This window comes from Coffea arabica, chromosome 3c (genome assembly GCF_036785885.1).
Source record: "Coffea arabica cultivar ET-39 chromosome 3c, Coffea Arabica ET-39 HiFi, whole genome shotgun sequence".
Lineage (NCBI taxonomy): Eukaryota > Viridiplantae > Streptophyta > Magnoliopsida > Gentianales > Rubiaceae > Coffea > Coffea arabica.
Genome location: NC_092314.1, coordinates 44,225,985 through 44,246,491, shown reverse-complemented (window position 1 = coordinate 44,246,491; position 20,507 = coordinate 44,225,985). Strand labels below are relative to the sequence as shown.

General features: G+C 37.3%; 2 protein-coding genes across 5 annotated transcripts; both read left to right on the top strand.

The window, feature by feature from the left end:
* Window positions 1-433: 433 nt before the first annotated feature.
* On the top strand, window positions 434-6,312 carry LOC113735224 (mediator of RNA polymerase II transcription subunit 4-like). 4 transcript variants are annotated; one of them, XM_027262224.2, is made up of 5 exons: window positions 434-545; window positions 684-779; window positions 1,016-1,166; window positions 1,272-1,371; window positions 4,916-6,312. In XM_027262224.2, the coding sequence occupies exon 5, from the start codon at window positions 4,945-4,947 to the stop codon at window positions 6,175-6,177; it is 1,233 nt and encodes a 410-aa protein (XP_027118025.1). In that variant the 5' UTR covers window positions 434-545; window positions 684-779; window positions 1,016-1,166; window positions 1,272-1,371; window positions 4,916-4,944; the 3' UTR covers window positions 6,178-6,312. The 4 variants fall into 4 exon arrangements, with proteins under 4 accessions (XP_027118025.1, XP_071938965.1, XP_071938967.1 ...); XM_072082864.1 differs by lacking the exons at window positions 434-545; window positions 684-779 and having other exon boundaries at window positions 888-1,166; window positions 1,272-1,379; XM_072082866.1 differs by lacking the exons at window positions 434-545; window positions 684-779 and having other exon boundaries at window positions 888-1,166; window positions 1,269-1,379.
* A 6,484-nt stretch (window positions 6,313-12,796) lies between these two features.
* On the top strand, window positions 12,797-19,937 carry LOC113735196 (putative disease resistance protein RGA4). The gene is made up of 5 exons (XM_072082863.1): window positions 12,797-16,402; window positions 16,550-16,615; window positions 19,028-19,141; window positions 19,328-19,392; window positions 19,509-19,937. Exon 1 carries the CDS (start codon window positions 12,932-12,934, stop codon window positions 16,322-16,324), a length of 3,393 nt encoding a protein of 1,130 aa, XP_071938964.1. The 5' UTR covers window positions 12,797-12,931; the 3' UTR covers window positions 16,325-16,402; window positions 16,550-16,615; window positions 19,028-19,141; window positions 19,328-19,392; window positions 19,509-19,937.
* Window positions 19,938-20,507: the final 570 nt, after the last annotated feature.

Below are 20,507 nucleotides of genomic sequence, written 5' to 3'. Positions count from 1 at the left end.
CATCTTGAGTTCAGCATATTTTGTTTATATTATTTTGTTTCTTTTGCTAATTTTTTATTATTTTTGTTTAGCATACTTTTTTTATATTATTACAAACAACTTTTAGAATATTAAATGCTTCAAAATTTGCGTTTCGTCGAGACGCCGATCGATATATCGGACCGATGATGTGGAACGGTTTGAGCTGCGACCACAACTGTAACCGCAACTTTGAACCATGGTCAAGTCTCAAGATTGAGTTTTGTCCTTGGTCCTTGCCAAATTCTGGTTAGATGATCATCAACAAACATGTTCAGAGCAACCTGCAAATTAGCTTGCTTTGACACTTCATCCAAATTAATCAACAATTTGTTGGATCAGATTGCAACATGATAATAAATTTCTCGTGATAACCTTATCTATCAGCTATTGAATGAATTTGTAATTCATCCATTCCGTTTCTTTTTGCAGGCCTGCCATATTTTTCTCTAAGCTGGGATGTAACGCAAGCCCAACAAATCATGCTTGTTCAGATTCAGCTGTGTACCTGCACACTCCTGCTCTTGGTTAGCATTTAGTATAACAAATCTTAAGCTTCAATATCATTTTACTAGTGGATCACTCTCAATTACTTGCTAAATTTTAATTTCATGCTGTATCATCAAGCTCTTACCAAGATTAATTTTTTTTTTTCACTTCTTCAGCTAAATAATTACTAATTAGCCGGTTTTCAGTGCATTTTTGCATCTGGATCAATTGCTGCTGTTCCTTCTTCGAAACAAGTTTGGCCTAAAGATCAGGTATGGAGTTAGTTTCCTATTCTTTCATTCTTGGGTTTTCCTTACATTTTGATTTTGTTCCATGGATTTTGCTTATGAATATATATATATATATTTTGTCCCCGGACGATTTGGCTGCAAATTTTGATTCACTGATATAAGTTTAAGGGCCTGTTTGTTTGGCCAAAAAACATTTACTCGAAAACATTTTCCAAAGTTTCCATTGTTGAGAAAATGATTTCTGGCGGCATCTCCAGAAACACACCCTCTTCTTTTCACAATCTTCAACTGAAAAAGACGATTGAAGACTATCCATAAAAGACCATCGGCAGCGACATCTCATCGGCAAACTAATCCCTCTTCTTCGCTGACGGCATCTCCAGCTCCGGCGAAGGCCCACTTTCAGAGGTAAGCTACTCCTTCAATTAGGTTATTCTCCTTTTAAAAATCAGCAACAATTATGATCTCTCTCTCTCTCTCTCTCTCTCACTTTTTTTTTTCCTTTAAAAGCAGTCAATATCAAGGCTCATCCCCACTCTGCCGGCGACATCTCATCCCCGTTCCTGCAACAGCATCTCCAACAAGGGTGAAGACTCCTTAAGTATTTCCAGAGGTATGCTGGTCTGTTATTAGTTCTTTTTCCTCCCTTTTCCTTTGAAAAATTGTCTAGAATTACTGGTGTAGATTCTTGAAGTTGGATTGGAATGAATTTTTGTGGGTTGCTTTTGTTTTAGTTTGTGCTTACCTGATTAGGGTTACATTTGATTTGATTGATGCTAATGAATTAATTTGGCTGCTGAGTTTTGGGCGTTTTATGATTCTTGGAGTCTGATTATTAATCTTGGCGCTTTTGTCTCGACCCTCTGACTTGCTCTGAACCCTGGTAGGGTAGGGTAGTGTTTTTCTTACAATCTGGTGAGACCATTTGTAAAAGTTTTAGTGCATTCATCGAGTTTGTGAAGCCACGGGCTGATTCTTGCCATAGCTGCTTCATTGAAAAGGGGTTAATTAATAATATAAGTCAAAACTTTGAAACCAAAAAAAAAGATCCTTCCTCCAATTCTATCGGAGCAGCCTTAAACTTTTCAGTTCCATTAACTTAATATAACCGTGGAAACACAGAAGGCTTTGGATATATTCCCAAATCAATGAATGTTTTGACATAGCAGCAAGCGAATCACCCAATGGCAATGACGACTCTGTCGTAAGATGATCACTCAGGTTTGTCGTCTTGGCAAATACAAGAAACCACAAATAAGTACTCTAGTAAAGAAGATGCAGCCAGAAGTAAAACCGGACTTACACAGGACATAGTCCATATACATCATGGGGAACTGGGGACAAAATCACCAAAACAGAAAAAGGTACTTGCTGGGTTTATCTTGTTGGATTGTTAAGCAATGCTAGCTTCTATAAGGGCTGCACAAATCTTTTATTTATAGCAGTACTTATCAGCGTTTAATTTCAGATAGACTCATGAATTCCTTTGGTCCTTTTCTTGAGCAACGAATATATTGATGGAGGTCTTGTTGGTTGGCAAATTTCAAAGTCTTCATTCCCTGTCAATGCTAGGCTTCGTAGTTCTCTGAAACGTCAAGAAGATTTGGAAATGTTGCAGCACCTTTCCCTGTTTCTGATGATATCTCTATCTGTCCTAAATCTTTTAATCTTATCAGTTATCACATGTATCCTGCTTGCTTCATCACTCGACTTTATTTCCAAGTGCCAAGTTCCAACTTGTAGAATATCAAGAAAAAAACCTTATTCTGGTCCATTTTGGCATTTTCAAGTTAGAAGTTTTTGTTTTTCTAAGGAGTAATACTTGTACATATTTAGCTGAGGTTATGTCCCTAATTTTAGAAGCATGTAAAGCGAAAGTCACATTGTTTAGACATTTAAATAATAAGTCTAGAACTTTTAGACCAGGACAAACAATGAGAGAGAGCACTTGATTGCCCATTTTCTTTCAAATTAATCTTACAATTTGGTTCCTCCCATGATTAAGATATCTGTGAATTGAAACCCATTCTAGAGTTAGTGTTTCACCAGATTAACATTCTCTCTAGTAAAACAATGACATCAAATCTTAGCATTGTAAAGTTTTTATTGGATGAGCACAATATAGTCAGGTGTACCTACAGTCGAATATTTGGCCCTAAAAAAGACCTCAATGATAGTGCATTGCACTACCATTGAACTTCAACAAATATATTGCCATCATGAATTCATACACTTACTAGTTCTTTATTTTTACATAAATAATATAGTCAAAAGCTACCTTCTTGGAATCTGATTATTAATTTCAGTGGCTTTTATCTATTGGGAACTTGCACATGCAATTCTGACTATCTTTAAAGATTTGGGGTGGAGAGTTGCTTGACTTGGGCATTCAGTTTGTTCATTTGGAGCAGAGTTTGTTCTTTAGGATATGGACTATCGAGGAAGTTGTAATTGAATATGTTTGTTGCTGTTGTTGATGGATTATCATTTTGTCCTCCTAAGCTTCTTGTGGAGTTCAATTGTTGGCATTTGCTGGTGTTCTAGTGTTGTATACTAGTTTGTTTAGAGCAGTGTCCTTTAATGATTTTCGTGAAGCTGCACAATGGACATGGGAGCTTGGACTGTTTCATTATGCTTACATTCTTGTTTTTGTTGTAATCAGTGGTTATTGCTTGTACTATGATCAGATGAACAAGATGTTGATTGTGACTATTTAAAGACACTAAGCAATTTTTTCTTGGTGGAAACTGACCCTTGGAGAGTGCTCCGTTTCTTCTGTTTAGAGCCATAGTTGTCAAAAGAAGACATAGTTGTTAGAATCAATGTTGCAGACCTGACTGCATAGTGTTGGCAATAGCGGTGTTGGTGTTGCTGCAAGTTGTGTATTGATGTAAATTCCTAGGATAAAGGTTTCAGTTGTGATTATTTCTGATTCAAAGGGTGTGGGTATTGGTAATGGTTGTACTGAGGTATTCTGCTTGGCTTGCTGCTTAAGTTGATCATCTGCTTACATCAAAGACGAATTATTCTTTCTTCAATTTTGTGTCTTAAATGGCTGCATGTTTTGTGGTATTATGCTTGGCTTGTTGCTTAAGTTGGTCCTTAAAGAAGATGATAATTAGTTTTAGTTACCTGATACCAAATATCAAGTTGGTTGATGACCTGGATGCATATTTTGTGGCAAAAATTATTTATGGATTCTAGTTTTTACAGCATAAATAAAGGTTGATTTGGAGAGAAAATTGTACAGCTTCCTTAGTTTTGGGTTTTCGAGAAGACGGTGCAGCAGTTGAAGAACTAAGTTTTGTATACTTGGACCATGAAAGTCGCCTTCTAAATGTCTTGGATTAGTCTTTACATATCCAGAGATAAAGCTTTTGAGAATAGGAAAATATTTGCAACATATCAACAAACACTAAAAAAGGAAGTCGGAAAATATTTTCACTGGCAAACCAAACACCAAAAAATTATGAAAAAGGGAATTTGGAAAATATTTTCACTAAATAACCAAACACCGGAAAATTATGGAGAAGGAAGTGATTTTCCAAGAAAATGACTTCGATGGCCGTCCAACCAAACGGACTCTAAGCTATCTGATTTTTCCATGTTTTACATAACTCAAACTAAGAGGGATCAGTTGGCGATTTTGCTTGTAGAATGTAGCACCAGTTAAAATTAGCTTGAACAACTACAGGTTGACATCTTATTTGGTTTCTTTGGTTTTTCTTCTTAAAATACACTATGGAAAGAGGAAATAATTGGGTTATAGAAATGGGAAAAAATCAAATATTAGTAAATATGTTTCCTCAAGTTGATATTTAATGAGTTGCTATTACTTTGGATGTGGAATTGATGAACACAGCAGCCAGGAGGCATAGATACATAAAATTGTTGATGGATACAAGTCCTTTCAAGTTGCATTCTCTTCCCCTTTTGTCTTATCTCTTCTATATGGCAAATTGTTGATCAAAATGAACTGAAACAAGTATTCTTTTGCCTTGAACAATCTGGTTCTATCAGGACCAATCTATTTATCCCTTTTTTTCCCCCTCTAACAAAGCCAGTGTGGTGCCTTGTTCTATTTGGATTCTACTTGTGGTTAGATTGTACTTAATTGAATTCACTTGTAATTGTTTTTTCTTTTTGGGATGATTTAGGTTTTGCTGAAGGTGAAACTAAGTGAAAAATGCTCCAGAATGTTCCACATCAGATTGTGCAATCTCCGGCTCGGCTAGGCTTACCAAATCCAAATTCACCTTCTCTTCAAAACGCTACTCCGGCTAAGTTTGCCTCCCAAGCCCAGCAATCTCATCCACCCAATCAACAGTCAAATGCATCAAGCATTATTCCAACTTCTTCAACACTTCTTCCTCTCCTTCCCCCTCTGCCAAGAGCTCAGTCTATTCTTCTGCAAATGTCCTTACTTGCCTCAAGACTCTTTGATGTCTCACCTAATAGGTCGCATTGGATTAGCGCATTTCGAGGTTCCCTGCCCTCCTTCTTGTCTTCCCAATCCCAACCTTTGACATCAACTGCACCAGATTCTTATCCTTCTTCCTCCAAAGAAATTCTCGCTCTTTTCACAAACCTTCAAACTCAGCTATTTGAAGCTGTTGCAGAGCTCCAAGAAATTCTTGATCTTCAAGATGGAAAACAGAAACTCTCGCATGAAATCAGGTCAAAAGATGCTGCAATTCTTGCACTTGCAAGCAAGCTCAAAGAAGCTGAGCAGGTTCTTGACAACCTTGTGGATGATTACTCGGATTATCGCCGTTCAAAACGGTCCAAGTCAGAAGATGTTGCAGAAGATTCTTCAACCACCACTGTGGCATCTCAGCTGAAGCTTTCTGATATATTGTCATATGCCCATAGGATAAGCTACACTACTTTTGCACCACCAGAATTTGGTGCTGGACAGGCTCCTCTCCGTGGGGCACTCCCACCTGCTCCACAGGAGGAGCAAATGCGGGCATCCCAACTGTACGCTTTTGCTGATCTCAATGTTGGTTTACCAAAAACAGATGAGGATAAGAAGAAAACTATTGAGCCATTGATCGAAACTCCTGTTGGGCAACCAGCAGAGCCAAATCCACTTGCCAATCTTGCTGGAATGCAGGGTCTGCTTCCACCTAATATTTCTGTGCCATCAGGATGGAAACCTGGAATGCCCGTGGAGTTGCCCAGTGATCTACCAATTCTTCCTCCACCTGGTTGGAAACCTGGTGATCCAGTGGCACTGCCCCCATTGGATTCTCTTCCTGTACCTCCTAGAATTGAAGAGCAACAACCTCAGCATATCCCCCCTCCGATGCTTACAAAGGCACCCGAGCCTATACAAGTTCGGCATGTGCAGCTTGACATTGACGATGACAGTAGTGATTATAGCAGTGATGTTGGTAGCTCTGACAGTGAAGATTAGTCCTTAACTCCAATGCTTTTATGTCATTGTAAATTCTGAAATGCTGCGTAGAACATCTTTCAAAGAGGATTGAAGTTGCTATCTCTAGCCTGTACTTTCTGCTGATGAAATTGAAGTTTTACTAGAATTCTGCAATTCCTCAAAGGTTGTCTAACTGTGTTTGCATACCTAGAATATCCTTTCAAGTTGCTGAACATTTCTCGCAATCCGTTCAAGTACTGGTTTTGATTGTAAGGTTATTGGAAGCCTGGTTGAGTGAGTATGATCTTATAAACTTTTGTGATAGTTGATCATCTTCCGGACAATCGTATATATTGTTGTGTCTTCTGCAAGATAAGGAACGAATGAAAGTAGAAAAGCTGCTTCTTTCCTCAGTCAATACATCTAAGTACTTCTTGTTTTGGCAGAAAGGTGGGAATTTACGTAGGTTACTCCATACATCCTAACATAGGAATATTGTACTCAGGTTCGCACTACTCAGTATAAGGGTAGCTATTAGTGTAGCTGTAAACATTAAAGTATTTTCCACCATAGTCGCTCTAGAATCTTGATGCTTGATTGACAAACGTTTGTTAAATGAGATGTAAAAGTTATCAATGAATATGTTGTCATCGTAAACATTGGTTGCTTTGTCATCGTATAGGATATAATTTGATTGATGCACCTGAAATCAATGGGCTCTCCTCCTAACTCGAAGGAACTTGCAGCTGGCTGCTTTGAGGTCGCTTTTCTCTTCTTTTACACCTTGCAAGTCATGCCCAAAAACCCTGTTGCTGGAGTTGAATAAAAGACCAACAACAAACTCAGCATATCTCAATTTCTCAAGTCCTAATCAATCATGAATCATGATTCATCTCAACTCTAGCGCACAGCTGCCTGCCTGCAGATGCTAGGGACTATAGAAAGTAGAAACTGATTATCAATCATGAATCATGCAGTGAAGACTCGAGACTGAGCTTTGTCCTCGGTCCTTGCCACATTCTACTGGTTAGATGATCATCAACAAACATATTCAGAGCAACCCCCAAAATCAGCTTGCTTTGACGCTTAATCCAAATCAACAATTTGTTGGCTCTGATTGCAACACAATAATAAATGTCTTTCTCATGGTAACCTTATCTATTAGCTATTGAATAAATTTGTAATTCATCAATTCCATTTCTTTTCGCAGGCCTGCCATATTTTTCTCTGAGTTGGGATGTAAAAAGAGCTCAGCAAATCATGCTTGTTCAGATTCAGCTTTTCAGCTGTGTACCTGCATACTTCCTGCGCTTGGTTAACATGTAGCATAAGAAATCCTAAGCTTCAATATCATTTTACTAGTGGATCACTCTCAATTGCTCACTAAATTGTTAATTTGTTGCTGCTAATTATCATGCTACATCATTAGGCTCTTACCAAGATTATTTTTTCCCTTCCTCAGGTAAATACTTACTAGTAGTAATTACATCGGGTATGGAGTTAGTTTCCTCCTATTCTCTTTATCTTGGGTTTTGCTTACATTGATTTGTCCCATGGATTTTGCTTATGAATATGTCTTTTTGGGATGTATGTTCTTCTGGGATTCTCAATTGTCTTTGCATTAATTTGTTATAGCGGTCAAGCACACTAGTTTTTTTCTCCCCCTTTGATTTTGGTCTTGAGTTGTCCCAGGACGATTTGGCTGCAAATTTTCATTCACTGATGTGAGAAACTCATAACTTTAACCTATCTGATTTTTCCATGCTTTACATTACTCAAACCAAGAGCGATTAGTTGGCGATTTTGTTTGTAGAATCTAGCACTAGTTAAAATTAGCTTGAACAACCACAGGTTGGCTTCCTTTTTTTTTCCTTTTTTTTTTTGTTTCTTGGTTTGTCTTCTTAAACTACAATATGGAAGCAGTGCTTTCAGATTCGAATCAGACCAGTCGATCAAACTGATCGAACCGAGAACTGGCCAGACATCAGTCCGAGCTAGTTAAAAAACTATGAAATTAAAAAATAATGAACTGGAGAATTAGGTTATGGACTCTGATTTGATATTTCAAGAATGTAAGGACTATTCCTGTTGAAACAGGTTGTCTTATCATCTTTGAGGGGCTATTTCCTTGGCAGTGGCATTCTAACTTCAAATAGATCCATCAAAGCTCTCCAAAAGGAAGATTCTTTCTCGTTCTGTATATGGAGAAGGTTTAGTTACAATTCAGAATGACTATAATGCTTTCTCCTTTTCTATATTCAATTGGTGGGCAACTTTTGATCTAGTGGCATCTTTTCTTATGTTGTAGGCAATGACAAATCTAGTTTGAGGGTTTATAGTTAAGTATTGGAAAAGATTCATGGTACAGTATAAAAAGAAGAGGGTGGAATCTATCTTCTTGAGGCTTAGAGCTCTGCTGCTGCAACAAAGATGAGGTACACTCCTTGAAGAAGCGCAGAGCTTCCCCCGTGGAGGCCAATTGTGTATTTTGTCCGCCCCAGCTTCGGGTGCTTGGAGGGGGGCCTCCCCAGGATTCGAACCCTGGTCCCTCTGTATAAGGATCTTGGGGTTGAAGTTCTGGTACCACTTGAGCTACTAGCCCAAGTTTCACATTAATTTCAACAATATTACGAACCTCCTCATTGGGGTCACCTAAGTTTTCAAATAAAAAATATAACTTTTTTACAAGCATAATTTCAACAATTTTGTCCTGCCCAGCTGAGCTACCCAGCTCGAAATAAACAAAGCTCCAAAATTTCGTCAATCCATCCCACGAAAACTAATGTGAAACTTTAAGACTCACTAAAATAAGAAATTAACTCGAAAATTCCAGAAAATTTTGACCCCAATGAATTAAAAAAATGTCAAAAAATGAAGAGTATCAATGTTGCGGATAAACATTACAAGGGCAACATAGGAGCAGAGAGTGTAAAAGATCCTATCTTGCTTTAGATTATGCAGTTTCTCCTCCTCCAAAAAACACTGTGGGTCTTTTTTAGGAGGAATTCAAGCAATTGTTTTAGAAATTAGCAGACAACAGGGTGTGAAATGGGAGTGATTTTGTGGAGTGATTCTGTGGAGTGAAATGGCAGTTCTTTCGTGGAGTGATTTTTTGCATTACCAGACAACGGGGAAAGGGTTTTGGAAATGAGGAAAGTGAAATGGGGATTTTTGATAAAAAGGAACTTTTCATTAATAATTTAGGCGGGATAAATTTGATGCTATTTGACAATGATGCTCCATCCGTTTCCAAAATTTTTATTTTTTTATTTGACACTCAATAAAACGACGCCGTCTTATTTAGCTGATATAATTTGGCGACATGGCTTCGTTTTGTCCGTTGATGATGGCCCGTTACAGACAACCGCTCCGGCCCTTCGTCCGTAAGTTCATTATTGCTTCAGACTTGCCAGCATAGACTCACTCAGTCATCCCTTGTTTAGTCGAAGTCTTTTACACTTTTCGTACACTGCTTAGTTGTTTTTTGTTTTCGTACAAGTCTGTCTGCTCATGAAAAGAGGCAAAAGTTTGGGTAGATCAGATTTATGAGGCTAATTGATTGAAATATAGATACTTGCCAAAAAGTTCCGTCAAATGTGGTCCATCAGCTCCGTGGTATCATTCTATGCCTATATGGCGCGACGGGCAGCAAATTTTTTTTTTTTTTTTTTAAAGTTGTTCTGGCCGTCGCGCCATGTTGGAGCGATGGTCAGAGCTGTCAGAAATTTCTGACCGTCGCTCCTATATGGCGCGACGGTCAGGAATTTATTTTTTTTTTAAAATCTTCTGACCGTCGGTCCAACATGGCACGGTCAGAAATGTTGTTGTTTTTTTTTTTAAATCCTCCTCCTCAGTAAAAAAGAAAATTTTTTCTTAGGGTTACATTTACGGTTAGGGTTAGGGTTTACGGTTACAAATAATTTAGAATTTGTTTTAATAAAAAATCCTTCAGCCCGGCGATTTAGAAATGTTTTTTTTTTTAAATCTTTGTCCAATTCAATTGGGAATTCGGCAAAAATTTTTCTGTAAAAATTATTTAAAATGAAAAGTTTTAAAAACAATACATTCAGTTTGACAAAATTTTAAAAACAAACATTGGGCTCGCAAGAATTTTAGCATTTTAAAGGAGATTAGATTTAAAAAATTTGATCCATTTGTTAAAGGATTTAGGGAATTCTTAAAGAATTAATGTTTACCATTTTATCAAGTTTAAGTTATATAACATGCGTAACTGTTATGATTTGTTAAATTTAAAAAATAATTTGATAATATGATTTAAATTGAAGTGATTGCGTAATGGATGAAAGTATTGCTTAATATTATTATGATTTGTTAATTTTAACTTTATTATGTATCATGCACACAGAATGTTAAAGGAACCGTAATTGTGTCAAAAAATGAAAAATTATAATATGAATTACGATTTATATATTTGAATTTTCATATAAAATGTAATCGTATAAAAAGATTAATAACATATTTGTAGAAATGAAGAATTATTTGCGTGTCATTATTTGATATATGATAATTAGTTTTAATAATTTAATCTATTAAAATAGCTGTAAAACGACTAGTATTTATTTGTTTTGTAGGTATTATCGTATAGGGACCCTTCTATCCAATTATAGGGTTTAATAAAATAACTTGTACTTCTTTATTTTGAAAATGTTTAACGTTATTCAAATTAAAAGTGATTGGATTAAACAGAAAAAGTAGACAACAAAATTAAATTAAATGTCATGTGAAATGCATTAAATGGATGAGATATAAAACATCGTCAAAGACAAAATAATATCAATGCCTCGCAGTTTTCATGCCTTTACCCTTAGATTCCTGACCGTCGCGCCATATAGGAGCGACGGTCAGAAATTTCTGACAGCTCTGACCGTCGCTCCAACATGGCGCGACGGCCAGAACAACTTTAAAAAAAAAAAAAATTTGCTGCCCGTCGCGCCGTGTAGGAGCGACGGGCATAGAATGATACCACGGAGCTGATGGATCACATTTGACGGAACTTTTTGGCAAGTATCTATATTTCAATCAATTAGCCGATTTATGACTCCACTCATAAATGATAAATCGAGTGGTACAAAATTTGTCACATTATACCTTCTTATTGCCGTAAAAGAGAGCCAAAAAAAAAAAAGTTACCAAACACCAAATGAGTGAAATTTTATTCCAATGCCAGCCCAAACAGTAAATGCAAGCAGTAATTTCTCAAGGTTAGACTAAAAACACAAAAGTAAAAAATAGCCTAAAAACACAAAAAAAAAAAAAAAAAAAAAAAAAGAGAAAACGCGTCTGCTGCCATGGATGACCGTGGAAATGGTTGTAAGTTCCTTTTCAATCCACCCAGACTGAATTATTGAAATGGCCCAGTGACTTCATTATTGGTTCAGACTTCTGAGCATAGCCTCAGTCAATCTGAGATAATAATGGGAATCCAATGCAAGCACAAGATAGAAAAACACATGGATCATTTAACAAGGGGATGGAGGAACTTGTGATTTTGGATAGAGATTATTTGCAAAAAAAAATCATTTACATGTAATAATATCATCACGTCTCAAGAGTTCTCTCATATTTCTTCTTCTTTGTTATATTCTTGTGGGATATTTTCTGCACCACCCAATTTTAACGAGTAAGAAAGCATTGGCGTAAGAATCAAAGGAGTATATCATTATTGTGGGTTGCTTTTCAATCCCACCACCAGGGCTGCATTATTGAAATGGCCCAGTACGTGAATTATTGTTTTAGACTTTTGGGCATAGACTCGGTCAATCTGAGATAATATAATGAACTGGCCACCACAAAAATGAAAAATAAATGGATAGATTGATAAAGGAAAAGGAATAAAGGATGCACTTTGGTCAAGCATTTTACACTTCGTTTTCTGCTTCATTTTTTCTTGATCAAATCCTAATTTTTGATCTTGCAAAATTTACCCTTACAAATCTCGATCACCTTTTTATCTTCTCAAATCACCTTTTTATCTCACATATATCACATCACATCACATCACACAAAATGTTACAGTAACTAAACCAAACAAATCATCCAAATAAATTATTATCCGAACAAACAAAAGTAAAAAAATAGCCTAAAAAAACTAGAAAAAAAAAGAAGGTAAAATGTATTTAACAAAACGCGTCTATCATGGATGACTATGAAAATTCTTGTAAGTTCATTATTAATTGCTTCAAACTTTTGAGCACCGAGCACAGCCTCTGAAATTGAGGTTTAGATGGTGAGAAATTGAATTCCAACTTCCCTTAGTTTTCTTTTTCCCTTTTCTCGGTGGAATTGAATTCCATCTTGATTTTTTGTAGACATTCAGGAACATTGAAAATTATCCCGTAGACATTTAGCTTTTGCTTAAGAAACCATCATCCTACTTTGCCCGAATATTTGGCATCTGATTTTCTACTCAAGATAAAGTAAGATGATTTTGAGATTCTTGAAAATGAAGGGACATTTTCTTGTTGATTTTGTGCACAATTGCCAAACAACTAGAAGAGTATTGGTTTAGAAAGTAAAGTAGATCTTGGCAACTTTTTGTTAAAGTAAAGAATTCATTTCCTTTCCTGTCGTGTCTATCACGTCATATGTTTGTCGGGAACCTTTTCGTCCTTTTCGTTTTCCTTCTATTGCAGCAAACTACTCGTAGACTTTTGGTTTCACCGACTGCTACATTCAACTCGTTCTCACCTTCAAACTTGCAAATTGCCCGGTTCCATTCCACACTCTCAAAACTATCAACTGCTCTCTTTCTCCCAGATATCGACCTGACCTGATGGCGGATGCACTACTTGGTCCCGTTGTAGAAGTTCTAGTGGAGAAGGCAATAAATTTGGCTTCTGAACAAATTGGCCGGTTTGTTGCATTCAAGAAAGACTTGGAGAAACTGAGGGATACGTTGACTCTGATCCAGGCTCTCCTTCATGATGCAGAGGAAAGACAGGTGACTCAACAATTCGTGAAGCGTTGGCTGGAGAAGCTTGAACGTGTGGCTTTCGATGCTGGTAATCTGTTGGATGACATCAACTATGAGATGATCCGGCGCAAAGTTGAGATTCAAAACCAAATGAAGAGGAAGGTATGCTTCTTCTTCTCACTTTCCAATCCCATTGCATTTCGTTGCAAAATGGCCAACAAAATTCAGAAAATCAATATGGATTTGGAAAGAATCAATCAAGAAGCATTGGGCTTTGGCCTCCAGCCACAGATTGGAGCTAGAGATGCGCCTCGTGTTCTTCCAAAGAATAGGGAGACTGCCGCTGCTACTGTTGATGTGTGTTTCGTTGGAAGAGATAATGATGTCTCAGAAATAGTAAAAATGTTGACGGCCCCAAATAATCATGATGAAACTATCTCCGTTCTTCCTATAGTAGGGATGGGCGGGATCGGCAAGACCACCTTGGCTCGAAATGTTTATAATGATCCAAAGATTGAGGAACATTTTGAGGAGAGCATGTGGGTATGCGTGTCGGATGATTTCAATGACAATAGGCTTTTTAGGCTGATGCTAGAATCATTGAAAGCACCAATGACCGGAGTTGAGGGTAAGGACGCCAAAGTCAATCGGCTCAAGGAATTATTGGACGGTAAAAGGTATCTACTGGTCTTGGACGATGTTTGGAATAAGGAGTCCAGACTATGGAATGAGTTTCTTGGGTCTTTGAGGGGTACTAGCCAAGCCATGGGGAGCTGGATTCTTGTGACCACTCGTGAAAAAGAAGTGGCAACCATCACGAGAATTTCTTCTCCTCAAGATTATTCCTTGAAAGAATTATCACATGATCAATGCTGGCTCATTCTCAAAGAAAATGCATTTGGCGCTGGGAAAGTGCCAAATAGACGGCAAGAAGATATAGGTTTGAAGATTGCAGAAAAATGCCAAGGCTTACCATTAGCTGCAAGCGTTCTCGGGGGCATGTTGCGTAACAAGGGAACGGCTGAATGGGAAACTTTAGAGAGTGGGCTTCAAAGAGGTGAAAATAATGGCATTCATGAAATTTTGAAGTTGAGCTTTGATAATCTTCCATATCCATCTCTTAAAAAATGTCTTGCATATTGTTCAATTTTTCCCAAGGATTTTGAAATGGAAAGGAATCAACTGATCCAACTTTGGGCAGCAGAAGGATTTCTTTATTCAAATCCAAGAAACAATAATATGTGTATGGAGGAAGTTGGTAACATGTACTTTACCATTTTGTTGGATAGTAACTTGTTTCAAGATGCAAAGGAGGATAGGTATGGGAATGTTGTGAATTGCAAAATGCATGATCTTGTGCATGATATGGTGCAATCCATTCCCAGTTCTAAAACTTTGAGGTTGACAGAGTCTGGAAGTGATGACCAGAGGACGTTTCCCATTCAGTATCTTGCACTGGAGAGAAGTGGAGAAGAAATGCCATTTCCATCCCCTGAAAGGTTCAAGTGTATTACAACATTATTTTTGTTAGAAGACAAATCACTTAATGATAGAGAGATATCATTTTTTATGTTGCGAGTTTTGAGTTTAAGGCCATCAAGTGTCGAGGAGCTTCCTAAATCAATTGGGAAGCTAACTCATTTGCGGTACCTTGATTTATCCAGACCTTCAATCGAAATAATGCCAGACTCTCTTTGTCGACTTTATCATTTGCAGACATTAAGAGTTGAAGATTGTGATTCATTGACAAAGTTTCCAGAAAATTTCACGAATTTGGTGAATTTGAGGCACTTTGAAGTGCGAAATTGCACAAACTGCAAAGAGTTACCAACTCTTGGGCACATGTCCTCCCTCAGATCTCTTCACTTGGAAAGTCTTGATGGCATAACAAGCATAGGACCTTCTTTTTATGGAGAATCGACCATACATAGTGGAAGCGGCAGTCAAAGTCCTCTAAAATTGTTTCCAGCACTTGAACATTTCATTCTAAGGGACATGCACAATTTGACTGAATGGACGGAAGCAGAAGTTCATGATAGAGAATTGATGGTATTTCCTGTCCTTGAGACGATAGAGATTGAAGATTGCCCCGAACTAGCAACTTTTCCAAGTCATTTTCCAAGTCTCAAGAAATTGCACATCGATTGGATTAAGAATGGGTCAGCAGTAATGGAATATATTCGCAGCAGCGGAGTTAGCACTCTCACTAGTCTTTGCCTTTCGTCTGTGAATGGGTTCACTGAGCTACCAAATATGTTATTTCAAAACAATCCAAATCTTGCACATCTCCAGTTAAGATGTTGTCATGATTTGACCCAATTCTTGGATTTTCCGTCTGATGTTCCTCAAACTTTAGAAGGTCCAAATTCCCAAACAGTGCTTGAGTTGAGCCAACCACACACTTGTATTGACAATAGTGCTACTCAACGTTTGGTTGGTCTTGAGTCCCTTGAGAAATTAGAAATTTCCGATTGCGATTCACTCAAGTCGATTTCAATCCCCAAGGGAGACAAGTACCTCACTGCCTTGCGCGAATTAGAAATTTCCGAGTGCGATGGGTTGACCCACTTGTCCATCCCCCAGCTATCTGAGTCAGAGTGGGATTCCACTTCTCCGCCCTCCCTCTCCGGTGCTTCTCCTCCTCCTCCTCTACCTCTCGAGGAATTGACAGTACACAGCTGCCCCGATCTGATCTCCTTTCCAATTGATTTAACCCGAACACCTTCTCTCTCTTACCTAGACATAGCATGTTGTCCCAAAATAACGGACTTGCCCAAGGGGAAGCTTTGTTCTCTTACAAGCTTGAGAACCTTATCGATTGGACCATTCTCAGAAACCACAGAGTTGCATTCCTTCCTATACCTCTTTGATGCTCTCCCACCACCGCACCCCTACTTCCCCTCCCTTTCAGAATTATTTCTGCGTGGATGGTCTCATTGGGAATCTCTGCCCGAGCAACTTCAGCGCCTCTCTGCCCTAACAACTCTTTGTTTAGATGGTTTTGGAGTGAAATCATTGCCCGATTGTTTTGGGAAGCTTTCGTCACTTGAACAACTTAGGCTCTGGGATTGTGAAAAGCTAGAGAATTTACCCCAATCTATGAGAAGCCTCACCAGACTAAGAAGCCTGCAGAGTCACGGGTGCCCCCTTCTAAAGGAAAGATGTAAACCAGAGAGCAGCAGTAGCAGCACCACCGACCCCAATTCTGAGTGGTCGAAGATCTCCGGCATTCCCCAAATCCGGATACTGTAATTGTTTAGCAGCAAATCAGAGGCTAATCCCCATTTGAAGCTCATAAATAACGTCAGTTTTCCCAATTAAAGCTACTAGGTATTCCTCTGTCTTACTACTTCACAGTTTTTTCAATTAATTTTGCTTCTTCTATCTATCTATATTTCTTTTCCCTTAAAATCTTTTCTTTGTATTTACAGCGGAAATGTATTGATAATATTTGTTAATCAAATCTCATTTGTGCAGCCTAACTTCTGCTCAGTCATTGATGCGAACTATTTTTCCTTCATCCTGTGCGTTTCTGCTTTCTAGGTAATGTTTCCATTTATGTTTGTGTGATCTTTTTTCCCGGAATTAGCACTTTCCAGATATTCCTTTGTGATCTACTACCATTTTTTACTTCCTCCAATATTTGTATCTTTCAACATGTTAAAAGGATTAACATTATTTGGAACTTTGTTAACGAGAGAAATTTTGTGAGACCATTTTTGAAATTTATTGCAATATGGTCGGAAAACATAATTGTTGTATTAGCTATGGTTATCCAAAACCTTTCTCAGCTATCATAGCTTATGTTTGAAAATAGTAACTACAGGTCATTCTTACAGCTAATAATTTCGAAATTTTGCAGTTTATAGTGTGCAACATAAAGTTTGCAAATTCATTGCTATGAATAATGCTAACTTTTCAGCATCCACCAAAGTATGTTTGATCAAATTTGATCATCTTATTTTTCTTTCTACTTTGCTTATGCATTTAGTATGCCATATCAATCCTTTATCTCCATTTGTTTTTTACATTTGCATCGTCGATTATTTCAGTGAATTGTTAATTCAAACTTGGTCTATATGCAGTGGTGAAGGTTTCAGACTAGTTTAAGTCTTGCTTTTAGCTCAAACAAATTCCTAGATTGCGTTGGCGTCTTTTGAAATTCTATAAATGGTAAATTTTGTATGAGTGATCCTCTATGTCAAAAATATTTAACCACAGAAGCTACTTCAGCCTGCCATTAACTCCTTAGAGTCAATCTTCATGGTTACTCTTTTATTTTGGCATTTGCTTATTCATCCTTGCATATTTCTAGTTTGAAATTTCGACATGAGTAATGTGCATGTGAGATTGTAAGGATTGACAATTGAAGTAGCCAACTAACACCACTATTACTTTGAAGTTTTAAGAATGTTTTACGTGAGAATGACTGTGGACAAGCTTGGCGACTCATGTAAGCATACATTCTTTTGGGTATCTTTCTAGTAAAAGATTTGTAACATAATGAAAAAGTGACATTTTCTACCAGTGTTTTCCATTCAGCTCAGGATTTTCACTTATAGCTGAAAGTAAGAGCTTTTTCCTCAAACTGTTTTTTTTTTTTTAAAGAATGCATTTCATGAAGTAAACTGAATTCCCTATGCTTCCATGGAGATTCTAAACTTAGCATGATTTTCAACATGATCCTATGTGTTACTTTCATCGAACAAATTGTAATAGTACTGGGAGATTGTTAGCCTTTAAAGTTATGAACTTGAAAAAGGTCAATATTTCAAGTGATAAGGATAACACTGGTTTGGGCTTTATATGGTTCTGGTAAATCATCTCTTCCAGCTCCCTTTCAGGATCTCAGGGAAGTTAACCTGTTAATTCGTGGAAGTAGTGTGGCTTTATTTCGATTGCCATTTCTGCTGTAGCATCAAATGCTGCAGAAACCCATTGGGAAGAAATATCAAGAAACTGCTTTAAGGCATGACTTAAATATCAAGTAAATTTATTGACTTTATTTTTTGAGGTATCTTGCAAATTCAGTTTTTTCTGTTATCTAATGAATTCTTACAAAATGAACTCTCTGGTTTTCGAAATTGAAATTGCTTAGAAATTTTGGGAAGGGTTTTGGTACCATAAATGCTGGTGCAATCCTGTATCAGCCTTATCATTTTGTTTTTTACCTGTTTCTTGATATTTATGTTTTTGTGGACTTTTGATTTTGTTTCTCAAATCTAAGAGGACTATTTCTATTGAAACAGGTTGTCTTGAACAAAATCTAGAGTCCTGATACGTTGTTTAAATAGCTTGATCACTTAGATGAAGTTTGAATTTGGCTATATTGTGGGTGCAAAAGGGTTTCTGACCTTAGTAACCTGATGTTAATCTATTCATAACAAATTTGGCGCAACCAAAAACATTGAGATGCTGGGTTCCAAGGAACAAAAGTCAAGTTTAATGAATTAGAATAATTTAGCCAGCTACTTATCCTCTTATATTGATGTTGGTATTAACTACTCAAGATCTAAATCAACACTTCATTCCTTTAAAAAGTAAGCGCTCATTTATGTTGTAATCTTCTAAGAATTGAATGTTACTAATTTTTCTAACTTTGTTGGTGCCTGATGGTAGCTACTTTTTGGCTCAAAGAACACTCTGTGAACAGCAGAGTCATTGCACATATTGAGGAACCTCTTCTATATCTGGCCTAGTTCAAGACCTCCCAAGATTGAGGTCTTAGCTAGCCTAGTTCAAAACCTCCTTCACAGTTGCACTAGAAAAAGTAAGCAGAAAGCTTGCTTTGCTGGAGGGATTTATCTGGGCTCTCTCCCAAGAGGAAGATTCTTGCACTTTAATTCCATATAGAGAACGTTAAATTACAATTCAGCATGAGTGTAATGCTTTCTACAGTGGTGTATGCTTACTATATAGCTTCTGATCTGATGCCATTTCTTCCCGTGGTTGTAGGCGGTTTTGAGTCTAGCTTGAGAGTCTACTCTCAGATTGATAAATTGTGGAAGAATATATGAGGCTGACAACGACAGATCATTCTGGCTAGCTGCAGGGATTCTCATGCATGAGGTACACACTTCCCTTTGTGATGAAAATTCTCTGGTTTTAGAAAATTTGTTTGACTTTTGTCAATACTGCTGATTTCTTTATGGCTTCGTGAATTTTCATAAACAATAGAATTAGTAAGATCTTCTTAAATTGCCATTTATTTTAAACTTGTCTGAAATTTTGAATCTTCCACCCATGGTTTTCAAGGTTAAATAACAGAGCTATGGATGAGCAATACATGGGAAAGCCACTGGTCGGATTTTTAAGTTGTGGTATGTTCTTGCTCCCATAATCATGCATCTACTTCCTAGGTCTATTATTTCCACTTTTCTGGAGTGTATTTACTATTGCACTTAACCTAACAGATACCAAATTTGTTTCCATTTAGATGACAACTGCTGCAAATGAGGCTTGTCAGCCCTTTTAAAGAAACATAACCTAGTCGAATTGAGAAGCTTTCGTCTGTTGAAGGGTTCTAAGTTGGCAAATGCAAAAAGCTTGAGTGGTAATCCTTCCACCAATCCACCAGAAGGCTTGAGTGGATATAGGATGCGTATCTTTTGATTTATAGGGAAGATGATGTCACAAGGGGAGCTGCCCCAACAGCGAGTGATGCAAGAGCTATGAGATTTTCTACTTTGATCATATTCTAATTGGATGCTAAGTTGTCACAATCTGCTTAAAATCTAAGAAAACTGAAGTCTACACTGAGTGTGTTAATGATTTAGTCAATTCTGTGTATTCTATAATATGCTATCTTCAGTTCTGTACATTCAGTCTCATGATGCTATACAATCTTTTGGCATTTTGCTTGACAGACCCTTGTTGCTATACGTGAAAGTGAATTGAGTATTGGAACATTGCACAATGTATTTGAGTTTTGGAAAATCTGGTTCCAAAAGAATTTGCAAAATTTATTATATTAGAGGAAAGAAATGTACGATTAGAAATGTGAACACAGAACATCTACCAACATTGTTTTTGGAGACTAGTACTCTTGATGATGTGTTCGCCTGCAAGCTGATAGGTTTCTGTATCTTAATCTATCATTTACTACAATCAAAACCTTGCTAGCTATGTTTGCAAGCTTTATATTTTAATCAGAACTAAACTTTTCCATGTCAGCTATACCAAACTTTAAGATACCACCAATTCAATGGCTCTCATTGTTTGGTTGGTCAACGAGTGGATGTGAGTTACTGTCTCTGTTAGTAGACAAACCACTTTGTCTGCACAATATAAGCATCGACAGAGAGGAGACATGAGAAGAAATGTCAAGTTTCCATTTTGAGTTTTTATGAGGATAAAAATGGACAGAAATGAGCGGATGACTTTTGGAGCCACAGTTAAGAAAGTGTCCAAATTGGTGAGAAATGGATTTGAGTTA